The 24,623-nt window shown below is 35.5% G+C and overlaps 1 protein-coding gene and 1 pseudogene across 2 annotated transcripts in view; one reads left to right on the top strand and one right to left on the bottom strand.

Moving 5' to 3' along the window:
* ACER3 (alkaline ceramidase 3) overlaps window positions 1-24,623 on the bottom strand; it is a 107,853-nt gene that overhangs the window by 28,823 nt on the left and 54,407 nt on the right. Inside the window, exons 3-6 of one of the 2 annotated variants that reach the window (XM_006926640.2) lie at window positions 23,435-23,487; window positions 10,951-11,003; window positions 8,331-8,412; window positions 3,897-3,932 (exon numbers count right to left, since the gene is read on the bottom strand). In XM_006926640.2, the coding sequence (XP_006926702.1) occupies window positions 3,897-3,932; window positions 8,331-8,412; window positions 10,951-11,003; window positions 23,435-23,487 (224 nt within the window). The remainder of the gene's footprint in view (window positions 1-3,896; window positions 3,933-8,330; window positions 8,413-10,950; window positions 11,004-23,434; window positions 23,488-24,623) is intronic. The other variant, XM_015600447.1, reaches the window with a different exon arrangement.
* LOC112474923 lies at window positions 22,793-22,908 on the top strand (annotated as a pseudogene).

The following is a 24,623-nucleotide window of genomic DNA, read 5'->3' as shown; positions in this document are numbered from 1 at the left end:
ACAGATACTCAAAATGTCAGTTTCTTTTGCTTCTTTTCCAAGTGTGCTTACATAGTAGTTGCCTTAGGTCCCTAATTTGTAACAAAATGGCACAAATGAAACAATAAAATTTAAATAAACAATTTTTCAAACTGTTTACATAACGTGTCCTTTCTTGCAAACCTTGAGGGTCAAATTAGAAGGGAGAGTAATAAAACAATGATATGTCATATCTAGAAACAATCTTTAGGAGAACCTACTTTGGCAGAAAGACTTAAGCAATAGTACTCTTTGAGACATTAGATGAGATCTCATTTGAGATAGTCAAGTACTGATTTGTCAATTAGCTGCTTAAAGAGCGTTCACTAACTTCTTAAATGTTCTTTTAATTTATCCTCATACATGCTTTTTTTGTTTCCTTGCTTAAGATATACTGGTGTTTCTAATGAATGTGGCCACTGTGTGATTTGAGTATTACCCTTTGCAAGGCCATCAAATTAAATAATTGCATTTGGCTCTCTTCTGGAGATGCTCGGAACACCTTGTTATCAGTATTTTCTCCCTCTGGGAAGCAAATTTGGTTAGTAAGATAATCATGCTGGTTGCGTCAAATGTTTTTTAAAAGTGTTTATTAACTCTTTCCTTCTAACTGTATGTCATTACTTACCTCTCTAGGCCCAAATCAAATATTTCTTTTCAGAAGCTTTCCATGATTATCATAGACAGATATTTATACACGTCATCTTACATCTTAATATGTACTTTAAATTTTTTTTAATTTTTTATTTTTTCTTCTCTTTAATCCCCCCCCCACAGACCACCCCACATCCATCCCTGACCTATTGATGTTGCCGTCTCCCCTTAAGAACTGGATCTCTAAAGGTGGGGCGTCCCCTCCCAAATGCTTGCGGCATGCACCTGGGGCCTGGCGTCCCCGGGGGCCTGGTACCTCGGGCGCACTTGGGGGGCTGGCACACTTGGGGGGGCACTTGGCACACCTGGTGCAGGGTGGGGGGGTGCAACCAGGGCCTGGCGCACCCAGGGTATGGTCCATGTCTCCACCTGGGGTGTGAACCCAGGACATTCTGAATGTAAAGCAGACGTGCTAACCACTCCACTATGGAGCCACCCCCTTAATATGTACTTTTAGTATCACACTGTATAATGTTTATTGCCTTGTGCCTTTATTATATTATTTTAATATTATCCTAATGAACTATATTTATTTGAAGATTTTACAGATGAGGAAAGTGAAGGAGAGGCACAGCAAGAAATTTGTCCATGGATAATAAAGTGGCAAGAAATAAAGATTCCAAATGTAAGTAATCAAAGTAGTAAGAAGTCAAGATTCTAAATTCTCTAGCCAAAGCTCCTTTAAATTAGACAATGTTGCTTTTCCCTCCTTTTCCATTATTTTTAAGATCCTGAAAGTTATTGTAAATCTTATCACAAATTCCAAAACAATTTTCCACTTACAAATTCCAAAGGAATTTTTCTAAGTTTCTGTACATAAGAATATCAACAGTTTATATGAAAGAATGAAAGCAATAACTACAAAATTTGACAAATATTCTCAGAAAAAAGCAGTTCTCTTAAGATACTCAGAAAATAATTAGAAATAGATTTTTTAAGCCATAAGTATAAATAGAAAGTATCAATTTTAATTACTTAACAGATCAGCATAGGATGTTCTAGATTAGACAGTTGAGGCGAAGGCCTCTTCAAATAAAGTTTTACAAAGTAGTGAGAAATGCTACTGTATGACAACAGTGGGCCATTTCCCCTGACTTTTGTTTTAATACTAGAGCAAGTAATAATTTAGCTATATGCAACAGATGTATTATGTAATCCTCTCGAGTCATCTTAGCAGATTGTGCCCTTATCTACATTAGCACTACTTTTATGTATTTATTAAAGGACATATATACTGCAAATATGTTTCAACAGGTCTATCTTCCTACCTAGACAGTGAGCACCTTAAAACCAGCAGCCATATCTTATTTGCCTTGGTATATTAATATCAGTTAATCTTTACTGAGTGTTTACTATGTGCTAAGGGTTTTTTACATGTGTTATTTTATTTAATCCTCAACTTTAGGAGAGTATTATAACAATTTTAGAGATACAGTATAATAAGCTCCTTAAGAGCAGGGACCTCATTATTTCATTCATTAGTATATCTCCTGTGCCAAATATAGCACCTGGCACTTAAGAAGCTCAAAGAAGTAACTTGTCAAGGGTATAAAAGTTAGTAAGTGGAGAGATTAGACGAAATCCAGGTCTGCCTGACTTTAGATTTTAAAGTGTTGGTCTAACGCCTCTCTACTTCCAACTTCCAGCTCAGAATTTGGTGCTGAGAAGGTATACAATGGACATCTGTTGAATGAATGAATATCTTTTATCTTCAGGTTACTTATCTGCTTCAACTCAAGCATTCCCCACTTCTTCACTTCTCTATCCTGATTTTTAATCTCTAAACCTAGGATATAAGCCATAGCTATAAGCTTTTATCCTGCCTCCTTCCTATTAGCAAACCTTATCATTATACACAGATAAGAAAATATTTATTACTGAAAAAAACACATGGAAATTCCACCATGGGAAATTATATCAATAGCTTGTTACTTTTATTACATAACTAGTGTCAAATAGGTCTAAAACACAAAATGGAAAATTGATGGTTATAAGTTTACAAAACTTAACCTCAAATTACCCAATTTTGTTTTTTTTTGTGGTTAGAATTTTTATTAAAAGGCAAAAAAAAAATTATAGAAACTGAAGTATTCTTCTTATAAATAAACTTCTTCATTTTTTATATTGTGTCAATAAATCTTCTAAATAAAGAGGGTAATTACATAATGATATCACTCCAAGCTATAATAAACAGGAAAGTGAGGGTGTCTTCTCCTGTATCATCCACCTTACTATGTCTACCTTCATCTAGCCTGTAGAAAAGCAGGCACAATAATATGGTTTTGAATTTGTTTGAAAAACCAGATTTCAGTTAGATGATTATTGTCTAGCTTCGGTTTCAAAAGGTGTAAGAACTTTATTTTTTATATAAGCACAATATAGTCTACAACTACGAGGCCTCTGATACTCCTGAAATATGTGCTGATTCATTTCTTTATATTTATTTGCTAGTTTGTTAAAAGAATGCTGACAGGAGTCAAAAAAATCTAGGCTACAATCCTGGCTCTGCTCCTTAATAACTGTGTGAAGCTGGGCAAATTACTTAATATCTCTAAACTCATTTACCTTAAAAAGTGGACAGTAATCCCTAATTTGTAGGGCTGCTGGGTAGATTAGAATCTGTGTAGTAATGAGCATAGTGCTAGGCACGTGGTGGCACTCAATAACCAATAGCTTTCTTTCTTTAAGGTCTGCTACTTTATTTCACTCTGGTTTCATTATGGGATGCACTTACATCATTATTTCCTAGAGCAAAGTTTCCTGTGTTTGCGTTTCTCAATCTAAATAACCTCCCACCTCAACAATTTTATTAAAATATATATTAGGAGGAAAATATTCAAGGAATTTTCAGTCTATCTTTTCAAGAAAATCATATCATAAAAAAGACTTTATATGTGTATGTGCATAACGCTTCCTGTTTTTTTGTTTTGTTTTGTTTTGTTTTTGGTTTTTTTTTTGCTTATAAGAACTATGCTGCACTGCATTCTGACTACCAATAGTCAGCTGGTCCTGGGCATTGGCTGTTCCAGGTATATTCCTGTTACCTCCACCTGGCTCCTGTAGGCACTTAAGTTTGCAACCTCTGTTTTAAACAGAGTCTTCTTAGGACATCTACCATTTCATTTTCAGAAGTTGTATCTGCATGTAATTTGCCAAAAAAAGGAAAACACAAGGCAGGCAAGTATTGTTAAACAATCAAATGTGTAATAATTTTTAAGAATTACCTGATGGAATACAGGTTCCTTTACCTTAAGGTAAACCTGTAAAATATTAAAACACATGTGAATAAAGTGTATTATGGAGGGGAAAGAAAATCTATTCCAACAGTTCTGCAAATCCCACATCTCTCCTGCTCTAGTCCTGCTACCTAGATCTGACTCCACCCATGAAAAACCAATCAGATTAGGTGGCATGCCACAGGAGGGCTAGTACCTACAGGTGAATCTCCCCAGTGTTATCTTTACCATGGTAAACTACATGTTTTGAAGCTGCTGTGGATGATTCTGGCCTCTTGGCCTCTGCATCAGCATCAAGGAGGGGCAAAGATGCACAGATAATCCTGAGGGTGAAGAGGTTATGCTGACAATCCCTATAGCAGATCTGTTCTACAGTAGAAAAAACACTGAACTTAGAGTTAGAGACAGTAGTTAAATTTCAGACTCTGCTACTTACTTGCCACAATCCTTGAGCAAGTAAGTGGCATTTACTTAACCAAAAGACAAATTTTTCCTTATCTAGATAATGAGAATAGTGGTGAGGAATATTAACCTAAAATACGTGAAAGTGTCTAGCATATCCTAAGTGCTCAATAAGTGAAAAGATTTAAAACAAATTTCTTATGCTTTCTCCTGCTTCAAAAAACCTAAAACTCTCTCACCTGGATGCATTCCCAGTTACAGAAACCCTAGTTTTAGGTTCCAGTGTCATGTGGGTGATTAAGTTCAAGTTTTAGCATGCATTTATTGCCCTATAGGAGTAGACCTTAAAAACGACATGGTAGAGAGGAGTCAAAATTCAAATAATAACCTTGAAATGATGCCCACTGCTTACAAGACAAAGTCCAAATTTCAAAGCCTTCCATGATCTGTTTGGTCTCACTGCTCTCCTCTTGTCTCTTTTTCATCCTATGATCCAGAAAGTACAATACTTCCCCAAATGTTCTAGCTCCATGCTTCTGTATCTTTAAAAAGGCTACTCTTTACCTTGCTCAGAAATCCTTACTTGCTGGCAAACACCTATCTTTCAAGATTCAGCTGAAACTATATCTCGTTCTTAAAGCCTTTTCTGAGTCTTTCTCCATTCAGCAGAAGCAACCACTCACCCTCCTCTGCACCCTCATTATGTATAAACCTCATGGTATTTGTTTATTTGTTTCTCTCACCTATAAGGAAATAATCTATTTGACAGCAAGAACTGTGCTTAGATATTTCTATATCCTTATTCAATGTAGTGCTTATCTCACAAATTTTACATAATTTTATAATTTGGCTGCAAAATTTCCTATTCCTAGAGGAAGTTCCTTACCTCACTACAAGAGATTATTTCCTTTAAGTATTCATAGAGCTTTAATAGTAAGATGTGTATGAGACATTACATCTGTAACTCTAAATTGAGTACAGAATAATACCTTTAATCTCTGAAATTTGTTATATAAAATACTAATTTCCTTTTTTATAGTTCCAGATTCTCATTGTTACTAATAAAAGCAATACAAAAGAGCATGCCTCTTAAAGACACTTTTTTTAGGGCAAAAGAATTATTAAGTTCTTACTATCTGCCAGGTATTAATTTTTACAACTAATATGAAATATGCTATTATTATCTTCATTTTACAAATGAAGAAAACTAAAGCAGACAGTAACCTGCCCAAGGTCTCACAGTTATAAGCAGTGTTGGTCCAAACTCAGATCTGACTGACTCTCAATTCTCCATTAAAACTTGGTTGGCCAGGCAAGTCACTAAAGCTCTCTGGACTTTATTCTCTTCTTTTACACAATTACAAGACTTCTTTTCACCTCTGAAAGTCTAGGATTCTCCCATGATTAACAAGTATGCAGTTTATACAAAGGACTATGAAGGGCAATGTAGAAGCATAAGAAAATAGTCTGTGTTCTTTCAACCTCTTATTCACCTTTTCAACTCACTGAAACCTAGTTTCTGCCTCCATCCATCTACTGCTGATGGTATCCTTATTAAGGTCACCTGGTCTTAGAATTGGTATTGTTATGGGTCAAACCTTAATCTTCATTTTACTCATCTTAGATGCAACTAATCTGGTATTTTTTCTAGAAATCTCTCTGTACTCTGAGATATCAGACTCTCCTAAGTTTTCCTACATCTCTGATTACTTGTTCTGAGTCTCCTTTGCTGGCTCCATTTCTTCTACTTGACTCTCAAATGTCAACGTGCCAATGCACAGCACGATGACTATAGCCAATAATACTGGATTGAATACTGGAAATTTGCTGAGAGTAGATTTCAGGTGTTCCTATTACACCACACACTAAAGTGGTAACTATGTGAGAAGATATGTTAATTAGCTTGACCGTAGTCATCATTTCATTATGTATATTTATATCAAATTATGTTGCACACCTTAAATGTATATAATATTTATTTAAAAATGTTGATTTTTATTGAAATCCTTAGGCATTATGAAATGAGGTATCCTAATTTTATCATAAAAAGAGTTTGCATACTGATGTGCTCTGACTGTCAAATGGACAAATTAACTGTAACTTTTAGGGTATAGTATCATAAATGTATACTGCTTTGCTTATCTCTAATAAAAAAAAAGTCAGTGTTCTATAGGGTTGTATCTTTGGTCATCTTAAGGGTCTATGCTATTATCTCTGTGTCAGTTCATCTATTCCCACATTTATAGTACCATCTGTTTACATGACAACTCCCAAATCTACATCTTTAGCCCAGCCTACCTGTTAGGCCTCAGGTATCAATATTATCCGGCACCTCAATTTCAACTCATTCCAAAATGAATTAATCTAACCCTACTCCCATGTTATAAACCTCATCATCTTTCCTGCATAATCTTCTCTTCTTCCAAGTTTCCTAAGTTGGTTAAGGACCTAATATGTGACTAGGCCGTAAACTAAGGAATCATTCTATATAATTCTTTTCACTCCATTCCTAGTCCCTATACTTAGGGGGTCACAAGTCCTATGGACTGTTATTTATGACAGCTTTTCATCCCCACAGCTATTTTACTTTAGTCTGAGTCTTATATCTTGCCTAAGCAAATGCAAAAGTCCCTGGGTCTAGCTTCCCACTCCTCTAATCCATCCTCCATAACCAAAGCAATCTTTCTAAAGCATGTATCTAATTATGTTTTTCCTCTACTGAACCAAGGTAGTGGCTCCGCACTACCTTGAAGATAAAAATCTAAACATATAATAGTGTACAAGGGTCTTTATGATCTGACATTTATCTAAGTCATTAGACTCAACTCACTCCTCACCACTTAACATATGCTCCAGCCATATTAAATCTCTCCTAATTCTACTGCTAGTGCTGATATAATTAAATCTCTCCCCATTCCACTGGCAGTGATAATTTAATAAGAAAATAAATGTAAAGTACTCAGTATAGCATCTGGCACCTAGTAAGCACTTAAAAAAATGATGGCCCATTACCCGTTACAAGGTTCTATGCCTATGGACAATGTCATAATTTATTTAGAAATGCTTCACGACACTCTTGCCCAGGAGCCTGTCGAACTTCCTATCATCTGTTAAAACTCAGCTCAAGTGTCTTCCCTCTGGAGTTTTCCTTGGTCCACTCAAGCTATCTTTATTGATCCTCTTTATCTCATCACCATATAACTAGTCTTTACCTTTATTACTGCAATTATTTTTTGACACAGTCTTTGTTTACATGTTTGACTTCCCTACTAGAAATGTACTCCTCAAGCACAGTAACTACTTGTTAATCATCTTCAGATTTTCTACTGCCTGATATGGTAGGTTTGCAATAAAAGTTTGTTGAAATGAGTATCTCTTAACATAAAATGCAATTCACATAAGAGGAAAAAAGCACTTGGGTAGGGCCAGAAGAAATCAGCTATCTCAACTTATTAGAAAAAGGCTAACCATTAAAATAGTCATACTAGGCATAACAGAGCAAAGCCAATCTCTCTTTTTTTTTTAAACAAATAGGAGGTAATATGTCCACCCATGAGAAAAAATTAATTTTTTCCATTGCTACTAAATATTTGCCTTTGACTTTTCTCCGGTTAAAAAAAACCCCAGATGTTTAAAAAAGTTGTTCCAACTTTTTATTGAGAAATAACGCCTAAACAGGAAACAAAGAAGCAGAGTCGGACCTGGTTAGTACTCGGATGGGAGACCACCCAGGAAGACCAGGTGCTGTAAGCGTAAAAAATAAAAAATAAGAGATTGTAAGTTGACAAGGTCCTTGCAATCTGTGAGGTCAACCAAGGGTTGCCTTGCCTAAAGAAAAAAAATAAAAATAAATAAAATAAAATAAAAAATAAACCGGACACAAAGGAGCAACATCTATGAGTTTAGTGTAGAAATATTTCAGTTTGAACAGCATGAAGCAAATATTGGAAGCAGAATGTGCCAAACGTCATACTTGGCTAGTTCAAATGCTTAATATGTTAAAAACAAAATATGACTTACTGTGGTTACTACTAAACTGAATAGAACTAAGGTAAAAAGCATATGGTAGTTTACTGAGTTCTTCATCTTGAAACATTCAAACCTTAAAAAAAAAGAGAGAGAGAAAAAGAAACTTGTTTTAGAATATAAAACTATGAAAACAAATAGAAAGCTGTTTACCACTTACCCACTGGGCCTAGTTATGCCCATCGTTTCCTCCCACCCACATGCTCATCTTAGAGAACTTGTACTGCCTACAGCCTCCAAGAGACTATGGGGACCAAGAGCAGGCATCTTCCTTAAACTGAGCCAATGAGAGCCTCTCTCTTGAAAATTTGGAGTTTGGGAGCCAGAGATTGAATCAATTAAATGTAGAGAGTCAAAGTTATAAAGCTATATGGATTCCAGTTCTGATGCTGATATCTAGGCAGCTAAACTGAATGAATAAGTAGATGATTGAGCAGAGAAGTCATTCTCAGAGAAAGAAAAATAAAGCACATACAAAGACTTGAAACCATGTGGAGAGGAAGGAATGGAGAAAAGAAAGAGAGAGAGAGAACCTGTCCTAGTCTAGTGAGGCTGTACTTCCTGCTATTGGGTTCCATGTAATTTCCTCACATCCTTACAATAAATAAATCTCTCTTAATTCAAGCTAGCTTGAGTAGGTTTCTATACCTTGTAACTAATGATCCTGGACTAAGGCACACTATTATGGAAAATATTACTATATTATAATCGTCTCTTTACTTATCCATCTCCCCAACCAGACTGTGAATTCCTTGTGTGCAGGGATTAAATCTTGTTTCCATATATCTTGTGACTTAGGATAGTGTCTGACACACAGGAAATATTCAGTGAATAAAGAAATATGAACAAATATCTGGCCATCTGTTAAAGATCCAACCTTTGAGCCTACGTTTTGGTACAAGCAGCAGGAGAGTTCTCTCAGTTTACTAATAAATTGGCTGCAGAATTGGACCCAACTTCTACTTCCTTAACTGTAAAGAAAGATGGTAGCCCAGGTGATTTCTATGATGTCTTTTATATTTAAATTCTGGAACTGAATAACTTATTTAGAGCTCATCTGAAAGCATTTTTCCAGATCAGGGCAGCAAATTTCAGCCCAAGGGCAATTTCTCAGCCTAAGCCTGTTTTTATCAATAAAATATTACTGGAACACACTCACACCCATTTGTTTACATATTAATGTCTGTTTCCACAGCAAAGTTATCGAGTTGTAACAGAGACCAGAGGCCCAGAAACCTAAAATAATTACTATCTGGCTCTTTACAGAAGAAATTTCAGAAGCTCTTTTTTAATATATATACATATATTTGTTAATTCCTCCCCCCACTTCCACTCCTAACCTAGGGATGTTGCTGTCTCCCTTTAACAACTGGATCTCTGAAGGCGGGGCGTCTCCTCCCACGCGCTCGCGGCGCACATCCAGGGGTATGGACCGTGGTTCCACTGGGGCTCAAACCCAGGACCTTCTACGTGTAAAGCAGACAAACCAACCACTACTCTATGGAACCACCCTGTTTTTTAATATATTTTTTTAACTATTCTGAATTTTACATATCTTTAGAAGGAGGTATTCTTCAACTAACAAAGATGATCATATTGAAAAGATCAGACAACCATCACATAAGGGATTCAGAGATGTCTTAAGTATTAGTGCTAGGGAAGAGGTATACTTAGAAGGTAAAGTTTTTAAACTTGTAGTTCAATTTCCCACTCTGACACTAATTACATGATCTTAGGCAACTCACCTATGTATAAGCTTTGCTTATATCTGTTCACAAAAAAGGGGTTCTATAGAAAGTAATGTCACAGGGTGATGTGATCATAAATTCTTAAAAGGGCAAGTTATTGTGGGTAGTCATACCCCAGGCATATAACTTTTTTAGTTTAAAAGGTTTATCTTTGACTTAAACAAGCCTTGTCCATCTCTTTCGTGAATCTAGGTTAACAGACTTTTGAAATAAGTGTAACCACCGTCAAGAAAACACATAGTCTTGTTACCTGTCCTGTAGTCCAATCCCACCTTGCTTTCTCCCACATTCATGCAATCTTCCTTAAATTCCCACCTTAATGCTAAATGCATAAAAGAAGCTGCAAAAACTATTATGCTTCCCTGCAATTGTCGGTTTTGGCTCAAATAAACTCATAAAAATTCTCTACAGGTTTGGATGTTTCTTACATTGACAGATCCTTAGAAGAGTTACTAAATCTCTTTGTGCTTCACTTCATCATCTATAATATAGGGACAATATGCATTTATCTTGTACAACTGTGAGAATTAGAGATGACTTGGTATTTCTAGAACAATTACAGGTACAAAGTAGATAAATACTATTTTTATGACATAATATATGAAATTTTTCAATTTATACATTCATAACTCAAGGAAAGGCAAATTATGCAATTTAAGTCAAATTTAAGTAAGAGTCTATCTAAATTGACTAAAGGGTATCGAGATCACAAGTTATAATCTTCTACACTATTATAATCTCCCAGTAATATTAATCGAGTTAATTATATTACTTAATTCCCTGATGCAAATATGAATTTTAAAATATATCAGATAATTGAATTTCAAGCCATATCAAACAACTAAATTTTAAATATTAATACTTACATGCAGTATACAAATATACAGCAGCTGTAAATCATTGGGAGTTCATCCAATAGCTATAAGAAACAAACACAGATAACAGGATTTGAATATTGTAGAGCTGCAATTATTATGCAAATCAAAATAAAATATCAACATGATTAAGATGGTTACCTCATTATCTAATGTCCTTTACTAATTCTTTTATATATTTATCATCATCTAATTTACTCTATTTAGTTAATTGTTATTGAACAAATAAGCATACCCATCCATTTATCTGTTCTTAATGTATATACCTAAGTAGACTCACTAGGCAGCTCAGATCACTTGGTATCACTATATCATACTTCCAGGAAAGAATGATGTCTACCATCTGCGGATCTGTGGGTCCTACCAGTATTCTTTTGCATTTCTCCCCCTTTCTATAGCACCTAAGATTGATTAAAATGTCCACTGATACACACAAGAGATATTAATGGTTGGGAAGTAAGTTAATCTAAATAATCTATGTCTCTGAAAAAGAATATTACCCTTATTAGCAATAATAATAATAGCTATTATGTATTAAACTAAAAGCTAAATGTTGTAGATAGGTTATTTCTAATCCTTAAACTAATCCTATAGAATTTATTTATTCACTAGAGATGCAGTTAATTAATTCTTTAATAATATAACTACTAGGTGCCAGGCAATGTGTAAGAAGCTCAGCATACAATGAAAACAAGGCACAGTCACTGCCTTCAAGGAATTCAGTCTAGTGAGGTAGAGGGAATGAAAAACGTTGTTAAATATAGAATAAAATGTCAACAAAAGGTGGCAAGAAATGAAATGGGTGGTAGATAAAGGCATTCCAAGAAGAAAAGAGTTTATGTAAAGTAATATCTTCTGGTAAATAACAGCATGTGGGCAAGGTCTCATGGTTAAGTGTTTTACATTCATTATCTCATTTAATTTTCACAACAATTCTAAGATAGGTACCATTATCACCATTCTTAGATGAGAACACTGAGGTTTAGATGTTTAAGTAACTTGTCCAAGATCACAGAGCTAATATGGTAACAGGGCCAGATTTTGAACTGACAACTCTACATTCTGTTGCTTCTAAAATCTTCCACTAGAATCACCTTTAAATGCTCCAAAAAACCTGGCAAAGTTATCATGACATCCTGTAGATAAATCTACCATAAGTTTTACGGTATATAAAAGATTTCTCTATTAAAAGTTTTGAACCAGGATTTACTGGCTTTATACTATACATCTTTTGCATTTTTATCTTCCTTAAGTTTTCATGTGTTAGGAAAATATTTGTGTAACTATTTGGCCATTTTCATATGTACTGAGGTATGTAAACAATCCATTTTGTAGGATTCTATCCAAATATTTGGACGGTAGAGCATAAAAAAATAAACTTTTTCTCTATTATTTCATAGGCCTATCCGTAAAGTCTATGCAAGGCAGTTGAAATAATTGCTGTCATTATTTTATTTATTGATTCAACAAATATTAAGCACTTACTATGTGCCTGACACTATGCTATGTGCTAGAGACAAGATGGTCCATGCTCTCACAGAACTTTACAATCTAGCATGAGAGAGAGACATTAAACAGTTAATTGTACAAACAAATATTTAATTACAATTATGATAAGTGCTATGAAGGAAAAGTACAGAGTACCAAGACCATAAAATAGAGGACCTAATTTAGGGAGTCATGAAAATTTTCCTTTAAGAATTGACACATAAACTAAGACTTGAAAAAGATGCAGATATAAGTAAGGTGAAGAGAGGCTAAAGGGAAGATGAGAACCCTAAGTAGGGGAAACAGCATGTGCAGAGGTCCTGTGGTAGGAGGGACATTTAAAGAATTGAAAAAAGCCTAATGTGGTTGATGCCTAATCAGTGATAAAGAGAAGGGGTATGAAATGAGGCTGGAGAGATTAACAGCAAATGGACTAGGCAAAATGTTTAGGCTGAAAGGGCTTCTTAATTTTATCTTAAAAGCAATAGTAAGCCATTGAAATGGTTTAAGCTGGATGACTATCTTCATCAGCTTGGGCTGCTATAACAAAACACCATAGAGACTGGGTAGCTTAAATACCAGAATTTGTTTCCCACAGTTTTGGAAGCTAAGAAGTCCAAGATCATAGTGCTGGCAGATCTGGTTCTCGGTAAGGGCCATTTTGTTGGCTTGGAGATGGCCACCTTCCCACTGTACCCTGACATGGTGGAGAAAGTAAGCTCTCAGGTCTCTTCTTATAAAGGTACTAATTCCATCACAAGGACCTCACCCTCATAACAACATCCAATTCTAATTACCACCACAAAGCCCCATCTCCAAATACTGTCAAATGAGGGATCAGGGATTCAACATATGAATTTTGAAACAATTCAGTCCACAGCAGTGGTGGTGGTGGTGTTTTAAAATACAGGGCTTTATAATTATTTAGGTATGGTGAAGCCAACAGATCAGAAGATGGCTGCCATTAAAAGACAGTTTGTTATTCAGTTTCCAAGAGCAGGGGGCATGCCATGCTACACGGGGTCATACAGGAAAGCACCAGGGTCAGTCAGGAGGAAGGAGCAAGGAAAAGAATGGGTGACAGCCTTTATTGTGGTTTCGAGAGAAAGGCAAAGCAAGGGAGGATAAGCAGGCCTAGCATTGGTCAACTTGAATAATTTCAGCAGGCTCTGGAAAATAGGGGCTATCTCTAGTGGTCTGGTAGCTGGTCCTGGGGTGATTAGGGCAGAGGAATGCTGCCTCCTGGAGTATAAGAGGTGGTTTAAGAGTATGGGCCCTGGTTTGGTTCATTTGCATAAGAAAGTCACGGTACAGGGTGAGTTGTTTGCTATTTCTAAGAACTGGCTATCTCTGGGAGGGGCAGTCTCTCACTAATCAGTGAGGCCCCAGATGCCAGAACATCAAGAATACAGAAAATAAGAAAATATGGACTGAATGTTTTTGTCATAGCCCAGTTCACACCTGAAGCCCTCATCCCCAATCTGATAGTATTTGAAGATGGGGCCTGTGATAGGTAATTAGGATTACATGAGGTCATGAGGGTAGATGTGATAGGTAATTAGGATTACATGAGGTCATGAGGGTAGATGTGTTGTGTCTTATAAAAGACACAACAGAGTTTTCAAGAAGGTGGCTGCCTGCAAGCCAGGAAGAGTTCTCATCAGACCTAACAACCTGATCTCAGTCTTACAGCTTCCAGAACTTAAACAATAAATGCCTATTGTTTAAGCCACCTAGTCTGTGGTATTTTGTTATGGCAGTCCTCACTGATTAATACAACAGTAAATATACAGTGCTAGATCAGGTATGTGTGGAGTGCTGTGAAGGGAGTAAACACAGATGTGGGGGACTAGCTAAGAGGTCACAGTAGTCCAGGCTAAGGAAAGTTGCTATTTAGATTAAGGTAGCAGAACTGGGAACAGACATAAGTGAACAGGCTTGAGAAATATTTAGTAAGTAAAATAAACAGGGATTTGTAATTGATATAATATAAAGGTGAGGAAGAAGAAACTGCCAAAGATCATAGTGCTGGCAGATCTGGTTCTCGGTAAGAGCCATTTTGTTGGCTTAGAGATGGCCACCTTCCCACTGTACCCTGACATGACTCTCAAGTATCTTGCCTAAACACTTCAGTTGATGGTTCTATAGTTTACTAAGATTGTGAAACAGAAAGTTACAAGAACGAATTTCAACATGTTGCGTTTGAGGTACCTGTGAGACAGCCAAGTAGAAATATCAATCAGGCAACTAGAAAAACAAATCTGTAGCTCAGAAGAAAGATCTGGACTCCAGATGTTGGCTGCTTGTTTATTTGTTTAAAGAAACTAAATTAAACTGAGCATATGTTAAAAGGGCACAGATTTTTAAATCTGCATGATACACATACAAGAGTTATATGAAAACTATAACTAGCAAAATTATGACTGGTACTAGAGTACAGAGTTCCAGGGTAAGGTGGGGTGTGTCTGAAGATAAGTCTAGAGAAGTAGCCAGGGGCCAGATCACAAATCTTGTGCTTCAAATTTATGAGCTTGAATTATGGGTAGTATTAAAGAGGTTTAAAAAGTGACATGCCATTTAGAGATCAGGGACTATGTTTTACACATCTCACATCCAATACTTGTACAAAGCCTAGTAAATGTTGCTCAAAGAATGAAAACAATTAGCTTTGTTTGTAAGAAGAGCATTTCTGTTCCAGTGTGACAAATGGATAGGGGAGGCAGGGACACCAATCAGGAAGTATTTATAGGAACCCGGGTTGGAGATGATGGATTAAGGTAGTGGCAGTGGAGATAGCTAGAGGCAGATGTATCCAAGAGTTATGAAATTGAATCAAGAGGTTTTAGTGGTTGTAGAGGTGAGAAAGTAGGAGAAATTAAAGATGAATCGGCTTGGGCTTTCGGTTTAAGATGGCTCCATTGACTGAGATAGGGAGCAAAGGAGAAAGAAGGGTAGCATTTATAACCAGAACATCTACTGTTCGTATTACAAAGTCTGAATTAGCTTATATTATTACCTAACATTTAAGCTTTGTTTTTGTATTATAAATAAAGTTATAAGTGAACAAACATTTTTCTTTGCTTTTATTTTCTAGGATAAGTACTTATTTTTACTTATGAGAGACAAATATATTCCTCTTCTACTAGCATTTATTTTTTCTAATATCGAACATATTATATGCTCAGAACAGAATACTTGGAAAAAGCAGAAAAACACAAATAAAAAATTAAGAAATTGTCTTTAATTTTACCCTCTACAGGATTATCAATAACTGTATATATCAGTTAGTGAAAGCAAAAAAAAAGAATGAGTTGAATGAGTGAATAAAAGAAAATAAAAATCTGAGAGAAGTTTAAAAACTTAAAACCTTTATACTCCTACCACCATCAATACCCTAAGACAGTTAAAGGAAACAAAAGAATAGAAAACAAATTTGGGTCCTAATCTTGTCTCTAACTTTCCGTGTAACTTTAGTCAAGTCACTCTCCTCTCTTGGGTTATTTTTCATTTATAAAATTTGTAGATTGGACTAAATTTTAAAAATCTCTCTTAATATCAAAGCTCTATGATTCTAAATTTTCCTCTGGTACCTTTCATCCCTTATTTGAAGGCCATCTGCTCACTCTCGGTATCTCTACCCTTCCTCTAGTGTCTTCCTCAATTCCATTCCCAAAAGGATTTCTCTTGGGTAGATGCCACAAGAATGTGACACATTAATCCTGAGAAAGGAGTTAGTAATAGCTTAAAATGTTACCCTTCACAGGGCACTCATAACTTAATAGTACTCAAAGTAATGAATCACTAACAATGGATCAATAATGATAATGTCAGACATTCTGCTTGGCTGAAGAAAAGGGAAGAAAACTAATACTTATTAAACATTTATTTACCAGATCCTATGATGGCACTTTCACATAGACCAGTCAACTGATTCTCGTAACACTCGCACAGATATTATTAGACCCAGTAGACAGATGAGAAAACTAAGCCTCAACGAGATTAAGTGGTATATCTTAAAAGCCTGTAAAGAATTAGAACTTGAACCCAAGTCGCCATCTTGGAATATTAAATCTGAAGGAAACGCTGTCCAAGCTCCAAATCATTCTTTTATTTTTTATTTATTTTTTAAAAATTAATTAATTTTTTTATGGTGACATCGGTTAACAAAATCCAGTAAGTTTCAACTGTACCCTTTAACAGTAAGGCATATATATATTTACATTGTGTTTATCTCCCATAGTTAGATTTCTTTCTGTCACCACATATTTGACCCTCTTTATCCTGTCTACCTTCCCATTCCTCCCCGACTCCCTACTCTCTGGTAAACACTAGTCTATAGTCCATGTCCATGAGGCTCTGTTTGTCCTGTTCATTTGTTGCTCTTAGGGTTTATATCCCACATATAAGTGATATCATGTGATTTTCTACTTTTTCAGTCTGACTTATTTCACTTAGCATGATTATCTCAAGGTCCATCCGTGTTGTCGCAAATGGCAGTATTTCATCTCTTCTTATGGCTAATATTCCATTGTATATATGTACCACAGCTTCTTAATCCAGTTGTCTATCGTAGGACAATTCAGTTGCTTCCATGTCCTGGCCACTGTGAATAATGTTGCTATGAAAATCGGTGTGCAAATATCTTTTTGGATGTGGGTTTTCAAGTCTTTGGGGTAAATACCCAGTAGGGGGATTGCTGGATCATATGGTAGATCAATTCTTAGTTTTTTGAGTAACCTCCATACTGTTTCCCATAGTGGCTGTACCAATTTGCAGTCCCACCAGCAGTGTATAAAGGTTCCTTTTTCTCCGCATCTTCTCCAACATCCAAATCATTCTTAAGACCAAACTGTGAATATCTGCTTGAGCTCACATTAGGAAGAGCTGAGCCTCCAATATCTCTACAGCTACAACAAGCTAAGTTCAGGCTGGTGGAATCGTTCACTGACTACCAGAATCAGGTAAGTGGCAGTACTGCCATTTCTTACTTTATTTCAGTGACTGTGCATAACAAATGATGGCCTAGCATAACTGAGCCAAATTTATCCTGAAAGGAGACAAGACAGGGAGCCTTCAAGAAATATTTATAATCATTTTATGTTTAGATTAGAGATAAAGAAGCTGTTTATACAAGTCCTTCAATATTGATGATTCTTCCTTCCTCCTCAATCATTAAGAAAATGTGATATCAGCCCAGTAAGACAAATATATAAAAGCACAACTTTGTAGTCCAAAAGGGGAAGAAAATAAGGCATTTGTATAATTTGTTCATGAAGTTGATAGAGTAGTATTATAGTAAAGATAAAACACAGAATCAAAGATCTCAGAATGAAAGGCCATCTTGCTCATCTGAATGTTGTGTTATTTTGCCAACAATTAAGTTTATATGCAAATCAAAGTGTCCCATCTTTGTTCAAAATCCTTAACAGCTCACAGGGGATAAAGTCCAAGAGGCTTAGATATGGTTTGTTTCCTAAAACACATCTCTTGCTGCGTAGTTCAATACCTGCTCCAGAGTAGGTACTCAACAATTTAATAAATTTTAGCTATTATTATTGGTAGCATTATCACTATCATCACCTCATACTTCTATTCCACAGCTACAACCATAATGTATTATTTGCAGTGCCCTGAGATGCCAGACATACTCTTACAACTCTGTATTCTAGTTGGCCTGGCAAATTCCTATTCACCTTTGACAATGCAACTCAAACATGTGTCTGAGTCGTCTGTGTGAAACCCCTTCTCTGACCTTCCTCCCTAAATAATTATTCTTTCCATTTCCATAGCACCCTGTATGCCCCTTATCACTGCATTCACTAGCATATTATCTTTACTTCTAGACCATAGACTCACTGAGAGAAGAACAAAATCATCTACACCTATACATACCTGTTTCCTATGTATGAAAAAAAATATTTTGAACTAATGAAAGTGTTTGTCCAGCCTGTGTTTGGGCACTTCCAAGGACAGAGGACTCAAGATCTCTCAAGGCAGCCCTGATCATCTATTCCCTCAGAAAATTCTTCCCTATGTTAAGCAAGATGTCTCTTTGTCTTTACCACCACTAGGACCACATAAGATAAACCTAATCCTCTTCAATATTTCCACTCTAAATACTGATGCATAAAACATTTATGTAGTGCTGTGTGCCAGACCTGTGATATAAATAGTGGATACACCAACGTCAAGCAGAGACAATCCCTCCTCTTAAGTAACTCACATTCTGATAGAGAAGTCAGACATGTAAATACATAAAACAACACAGATAGGGCAGTAATAGAGATACATGGAGTGTTATGGAAGAACATCTGAGAGGGGTATATCCCACTCTGAGGCCATAGAAGCCTTCCTGGAGGAGCTGCCACTTTGCCTGAAACTTAAAGAATGAACAAGAATTGTCCATGGGAGAGAGGGAAATGCAATAGGGCCAGACGTGAACAAATGCACAGAACAGAGAGTCTGATGCATATAGCTGAGTGTGGGTAACAAGGCATGTCTTCTCTTCTTCAGGCTAAATATAGTCATGCATTGCATAACAATGTTTCGGTCAACCATGGATGGTATAAAGGATGGTGGTCCCATAAGATAATGGAGCTGAAAGATTCCTATTGCCTTGTGCCACCGTCACTATCATAATGTTTTAGTGCACACATTACTCACGTGTTTGTGGTGATGCTCGTGTAAACAAACCTACTGTGCTGCCAGTCGTATAAAAGTATAGCATGTACAATTATAGTAGCAGGTTATACCATCTAGGTTTGTGTAAGTACACTTTATGATGTTCAACCAATGGAACTGTCTAATTACATTTCTCAGAATATATTCCCATTATTAAGCAGCATAAGACTGTCTTCCAGTTCCTTCCCCTCAGCATCATGGCTAGATTTTTAGTTCTTTCATCATTCTGGTATCTCTCATTTGAACACATGCCAGATTAGTCCTCAGACTGAATGCAGTTATTCCAGTCAAGATTTGATGAGCGCACAGTAGAGAAGCCTAACCCCTCCCTCCCTTGGATGCCTGATTTCCTGCCATCTTGTCTCAGCCAGCACATTCATCCAGTTGTTTCTTCATGTCTGGCACAGATACATAGATGAAATTGACTTCAGCAAAACTGAAAGCTTTTTTGTTCAAAGGATGCTATTACAATAGTGAAAAAACAACCCATCGAATGGAAGAAAATATTCATAAACTATATATTTGATAAGGTATCAAATATATAAAGAACCCTTGCAACTCAATGATAAAAGGCAAATGATCCAATCAAAAAATGGGCAAAGGATCTGGACAGCTGTTTCTTCTGAGAAAATATACAAATGGCCAATAATCACGTAAAAAAAAAAGGCTCGACATCATTAATCATTAGGGAAATGCAAATCAAAACCACAATGAGATACCACTTCACACCCACTAGGATGAATGTAACCAAAAGGACAGAATAACAAGTATTGGCATGCATATGGAAAAATCGCTGGTGGAAATATAAAACAGTACAGACACTCTGAAAAACAGTCTGGCAGCTCCATAAATGGTTAAGCACAGACTCATCACATGATTTAGCAATTCTACTGCTAAATAGATACCCAAGAGAATTGAAAACATCTACAAAAACGTGTACATGAATATTCATAGCTGAATTATGCATAAAAGCCAAAAAGTAGAAATAACCAAAGTGTCTGTTAATTGATAAATGGGTAAACAAAATGTGGTATATCCATACAAAAGAATATTATTTGGCCTAAATAAAAGAAACCAGACCTGAAGGCCACATATTGTATGACCCACTGCTATGAAATGTCCAGAACAGGCAAGTCCATAGACACAAAGAGTAGATTAGTGGTTGCCAGGGGCTAGGTGAAGGGAGTAACAGGGAGTGAATACTAACTGGCATAGGGTTTCTTTTTGGTGTGATGAAAATGTTCTGTAATTAGATAATGATGATGGTTCCACAATTTTGTAAGTATACTTAAAAGAACTAGTATACTTTAAAAGGGTGAAATTTATGGCATGTAAATTATAACTTTAAAAAAAAATTCACCTATAAATCCATAATACTGCCAACAAAATCAGGAAGTTAACATTGATTTATTACTATCATGTAATAATCCTCAGGCCCCATTCTAACTGCCTCAATAATATAAATATAAAGCACATGCACACACAATCCAGTACAGAATCACATATTGTATTCAGTTGCTTTTTCCTAAAATTTTAATCTCATTACATGCCAGTTGTTTCATAGAATGTCACTCAATCTGATTTTGCCTGTTTCCATAGAAATAGATTCACATTATACATCTTTGACAAGAATATCAGAGAAGTGACGCTGTGTTCTTGCCACTGTATCCTATTAGGTGGCGTACAATTTTGATTTGCTTCATTAATGAAGATACTCATTCTGATTGCTTGATTAAGGTGATGTCTGCTAGTTTCCTCCACTATAAAGTTACTCTTTTTCCCTTTATAATTATTTTGCAGTGAGGTAGTTGGAAACTATGTAACTTGCATATCAAACTTTTAATTTATTCATTTATTTATAATCACTTATTGTTTCACTTATTATATCATCTATTATTTCAGTATGGACTCACAATTTCTCATTTTATTCAATGGGTTATATAATCAATGGATTTGATAACTGTAATTATCTGTTACTATCATTACTTATTTTGATGCTCAACTTGTCCCAAAATTGGCCACTGGGAATCCCTTCAAGTTGGCTTCAGTATCCTTTTGACATGTTCCTATCATATTGTCCTTTTTCTGCCCCAGCACTTGACATCAGCCTTAGTTCCTTTTACTGAAGAATAAGTTTTAGAAACCAGATCTGAATAATAGGTGTGCTCTTTGGTATTGGGGTTCCCTGCTCCCAGGTCCTCCCATGGACAGAGAGCTAGAGAATGTACGCGTGTGTGTGTGTGTATGTATAGAAATATGTATATATGTAGTATGTAAGAATAAATATGAGATATACCATTTAAAACTGTGCATGATTTTGGTCAAATCAATTAGTCTTTTAGGCTCTAAAACTGGAATTTGTAAAATGTAAGTCATAAGTATCTAAGATACTATATATAAAAACACTTGATAATTGCTAGAGCTGGACAAATTCCAATTAATTTTTAGTAAGATAAAATGCAAAGCCTTAATTTCAGTATTATTACTCAGCCGTTGCTCACTGGTACCACCATGTTGTTAGTACTCTTGCCATACAGTTGTTAAATATTTTGAATATCATTCCTGCCATTCTCATCATTTCTTCAAACACACTTTAAGTTCTAGATTCATCACTGTTGTCAGATACACCACACATTATAATGACTCCTTGCTTCTGTTTATGTCATAGTGTAACTCTGGTATGTCATTTCATCTTTTCACTATATAAAAAGTTTCAACTAATTCTTTCAGAGTCTGTTTAAATGTTCTTTAACTTACACAGATTCTTGCAAGCTCCACTGTGTTGCCATAGATTACTTTTACTTCTTTAAAAATAATTTTCAGTAATAACTATGTATAGTACCAGGTGGGTACTAGACTAACTGGGGGAATCATTTCATAAATTATATAAATGTCTAACCACTATGCTGTACATCTGAAACTAACATAAAATAATACTGAATGTCAACTGTAATTCAATAAAATAAAAATAATAATTTTCATATTATATCATTGTTTATAGGTGTGTTCTCCCAGCCAGAAAGTATAATTGTGTTCTACGCTCGATTAGGTCAGACCAGTGTTATTATTTGCATATTCTCCAAATGAAGCATGGCATGTACAGCACACATGACATCTTATCATAAATGTGTGCTGAATATTAGAATCAATTCTAAGAATTATTATACATTTAATATAGCTGTAATTAATAATTCACATAATGTTATATACACAGATCCTTCCAGAATAGCACTGTCCAATACAGTAGCCTTAGCCTAAGTGGCTACTAAGAACTTGAAATAAACCTAATCTACACTGAGATATACTGCAAGCAAAGTGTGAAATATACAACTGATTTCAGGATGTGAAACATTTCATTAATAAATTTTTATATTGATTACTTGTTAAAGTAATACTTTGGATATACTGAGTTAAATAAAATTAATTTCACCTATTTTTTTAATGCAGCTTTTTAATGTGATTACTAGAAAAAAATTTAATTACATACATAGCTCACATTATATTCCTATTGGACAGTACTGTTCTAGAAGTTTTTGGGTTGTGATGGGAAAAAAAAGGTAAAAAAATTGAGGACTAGGATGTAGTTCCACAGCGTAGAGGTTAGCACGTCTGCTTTACATGCAGAAGGTCCTGAGTTCGTGCCCCAGTGTAGCCACAGTCCATGGTCTACGGCCATGCCACCCTGAACAAGGCTGATGTCTGATCTCAGAAGCTAAGCAGGGTCGAGCCTGGTTAGTACTTGGATGGGAGACCACCTAGGAAGACCAGGTGCTGTAGGCATAAATAACAATAAATAATAAAAAAACAATTTGAGGACTAGATATACGGTCTCCTTGGAGCAAGGACAGTAAATAAAAATCCTTGCATACCTTTAAAATTTTATGAGCTGGAGGGACCAGATCATTCAAATAAACGTCATAAGAGAGAGACATGAGGGAATGCAGACATCTAAGAATAAGAATATATTTATTTTGGTGAACTGATTATGCCTTTTTAAAATGTCTCCATGGGACTCTACTCTTTAATCCTGCTTTAAAATTGTACACGCCTGCATAGAGATGGTCAAAAAGCTATAATGCTCTCATTTGTTTTCTCTATGGATAACTTATTTGCTTGCCTCTTTACTTCACTTAGTCAATCTGGATCCTACGGCCTAAAGTAAAAAGTCCAGACTACAAATCCCATCTGTTTTTTTCCTTCAGTCTCTTGTCTTGATACCATCCTCTAGGAATGTGCCCTTTTCTCAAATATGAAGTATCTCTGAATTAGAAGAAATAGACATTTAGTCAATTTTGTCATTACTGACCTGCATTTCATATTTCAGAGTCATGTGGAAGCACCAGGATCCCATTCCTACCACTGAAATTAAAACAAAGAAACAAACAAAAAAAACGATTAGCATAAAATTATTTGAAAGTAGCCAGAGTGACTTGAGAAGACAATAAGACATTTCAGAGCACTGAGTTTTTAAGAAGAACAAAGTTTACAAAATCTTGTGGCAGGATATAAGACTTTGCATAAGCTCTATAATTAATGAAATTTCGGTATAGAAGAAACAATGTAAATTCCCTTAAATTCCCTCCATTAAGTGATTTACTAGATTAATCAATATTCTCCATTCATTCTATAAAATACACTACCTGATGCTCAGGGTAAGCTTTAAGGCTCATAGCTGGTTAGCAATCATTCAGTACTTCCTTGCACTTCTGCTCCAAAGAGGTGAACTATATGCTTACTAAGAGCCAGTGAATTATGTTTGTTCCCAAACCTGTTAATGTCACTGTATTTAGTTGTCAGAAATGCAACTGCAAAAAGAAAGCTGCTGTTTCTACAAAAACTATTTTGAATGCTTAAAACAGACTTAACAAAATTGAGTTGCTAATAAAAATAGCTATTGAATTAGGTGTGGGTAAAATATGTTACAGATCAGGAAAAATAGTAAAAATCTAAAGATTCTATATCTGTGCCTCAAAGTTCTTCCTATGTGCCTCTATTTTAAATAAACTGCTTCCATTTTAGGGTTTTTAAATTTTTGTTTGTTTTTAATCCAAGAAAGACTAAATAGAACTATAATTAGAATCCCATATTCAAAAGTCATGCTCTATATCGAATTGTCAAAAATTATATGGCTATATGTTTTCACAAAAATAAACCTTTTACTGATATATATTTTACTGATGATAAGCTTTGACTTTTTAAAAAAATCAACTAACCAAGTAATAAATCTGATAACTGAGCTACTGTGATTCATTAAGTTTGGTTAAATACCCATTTACTGAGCACTTTCTATTTGCCAAAGTCAGTTACAGATGCTAAGGTACAAAGGATAAGATTTAGTCATTGGGCTTAATAAAGCATACAGGCTAATGGAGGGCACAGGCAGATAAACAGAAGATGCCAGTATATAGAGATATGTATAGAGTACCATGAGAGCACAGAAGAAGGGCATTTATGAAAGAAGTTAGAGAATGCAAGACTGATGCCAGAGGAGTTAG

The sequence above is a fragment of the Pteropus alecto genome, unplaced genomic scaffold (genome assembly GCF_000325575.1).
Source record: "Pteropus alecto unplaced genomic scaffold, ASM32557v1 scaffold7, whole genome shotgun sequence".
Taxonomy (NCBI): domain Eukaryota; kingdom Metazoa; phylum Chordata; class Mammalia; order Chiroptera; family Pteropodidae; genus Pteropus; species Pteropus alecto.
This window is presented reverse-complemented; position numbering and strand designations above follow the sequence as displayed.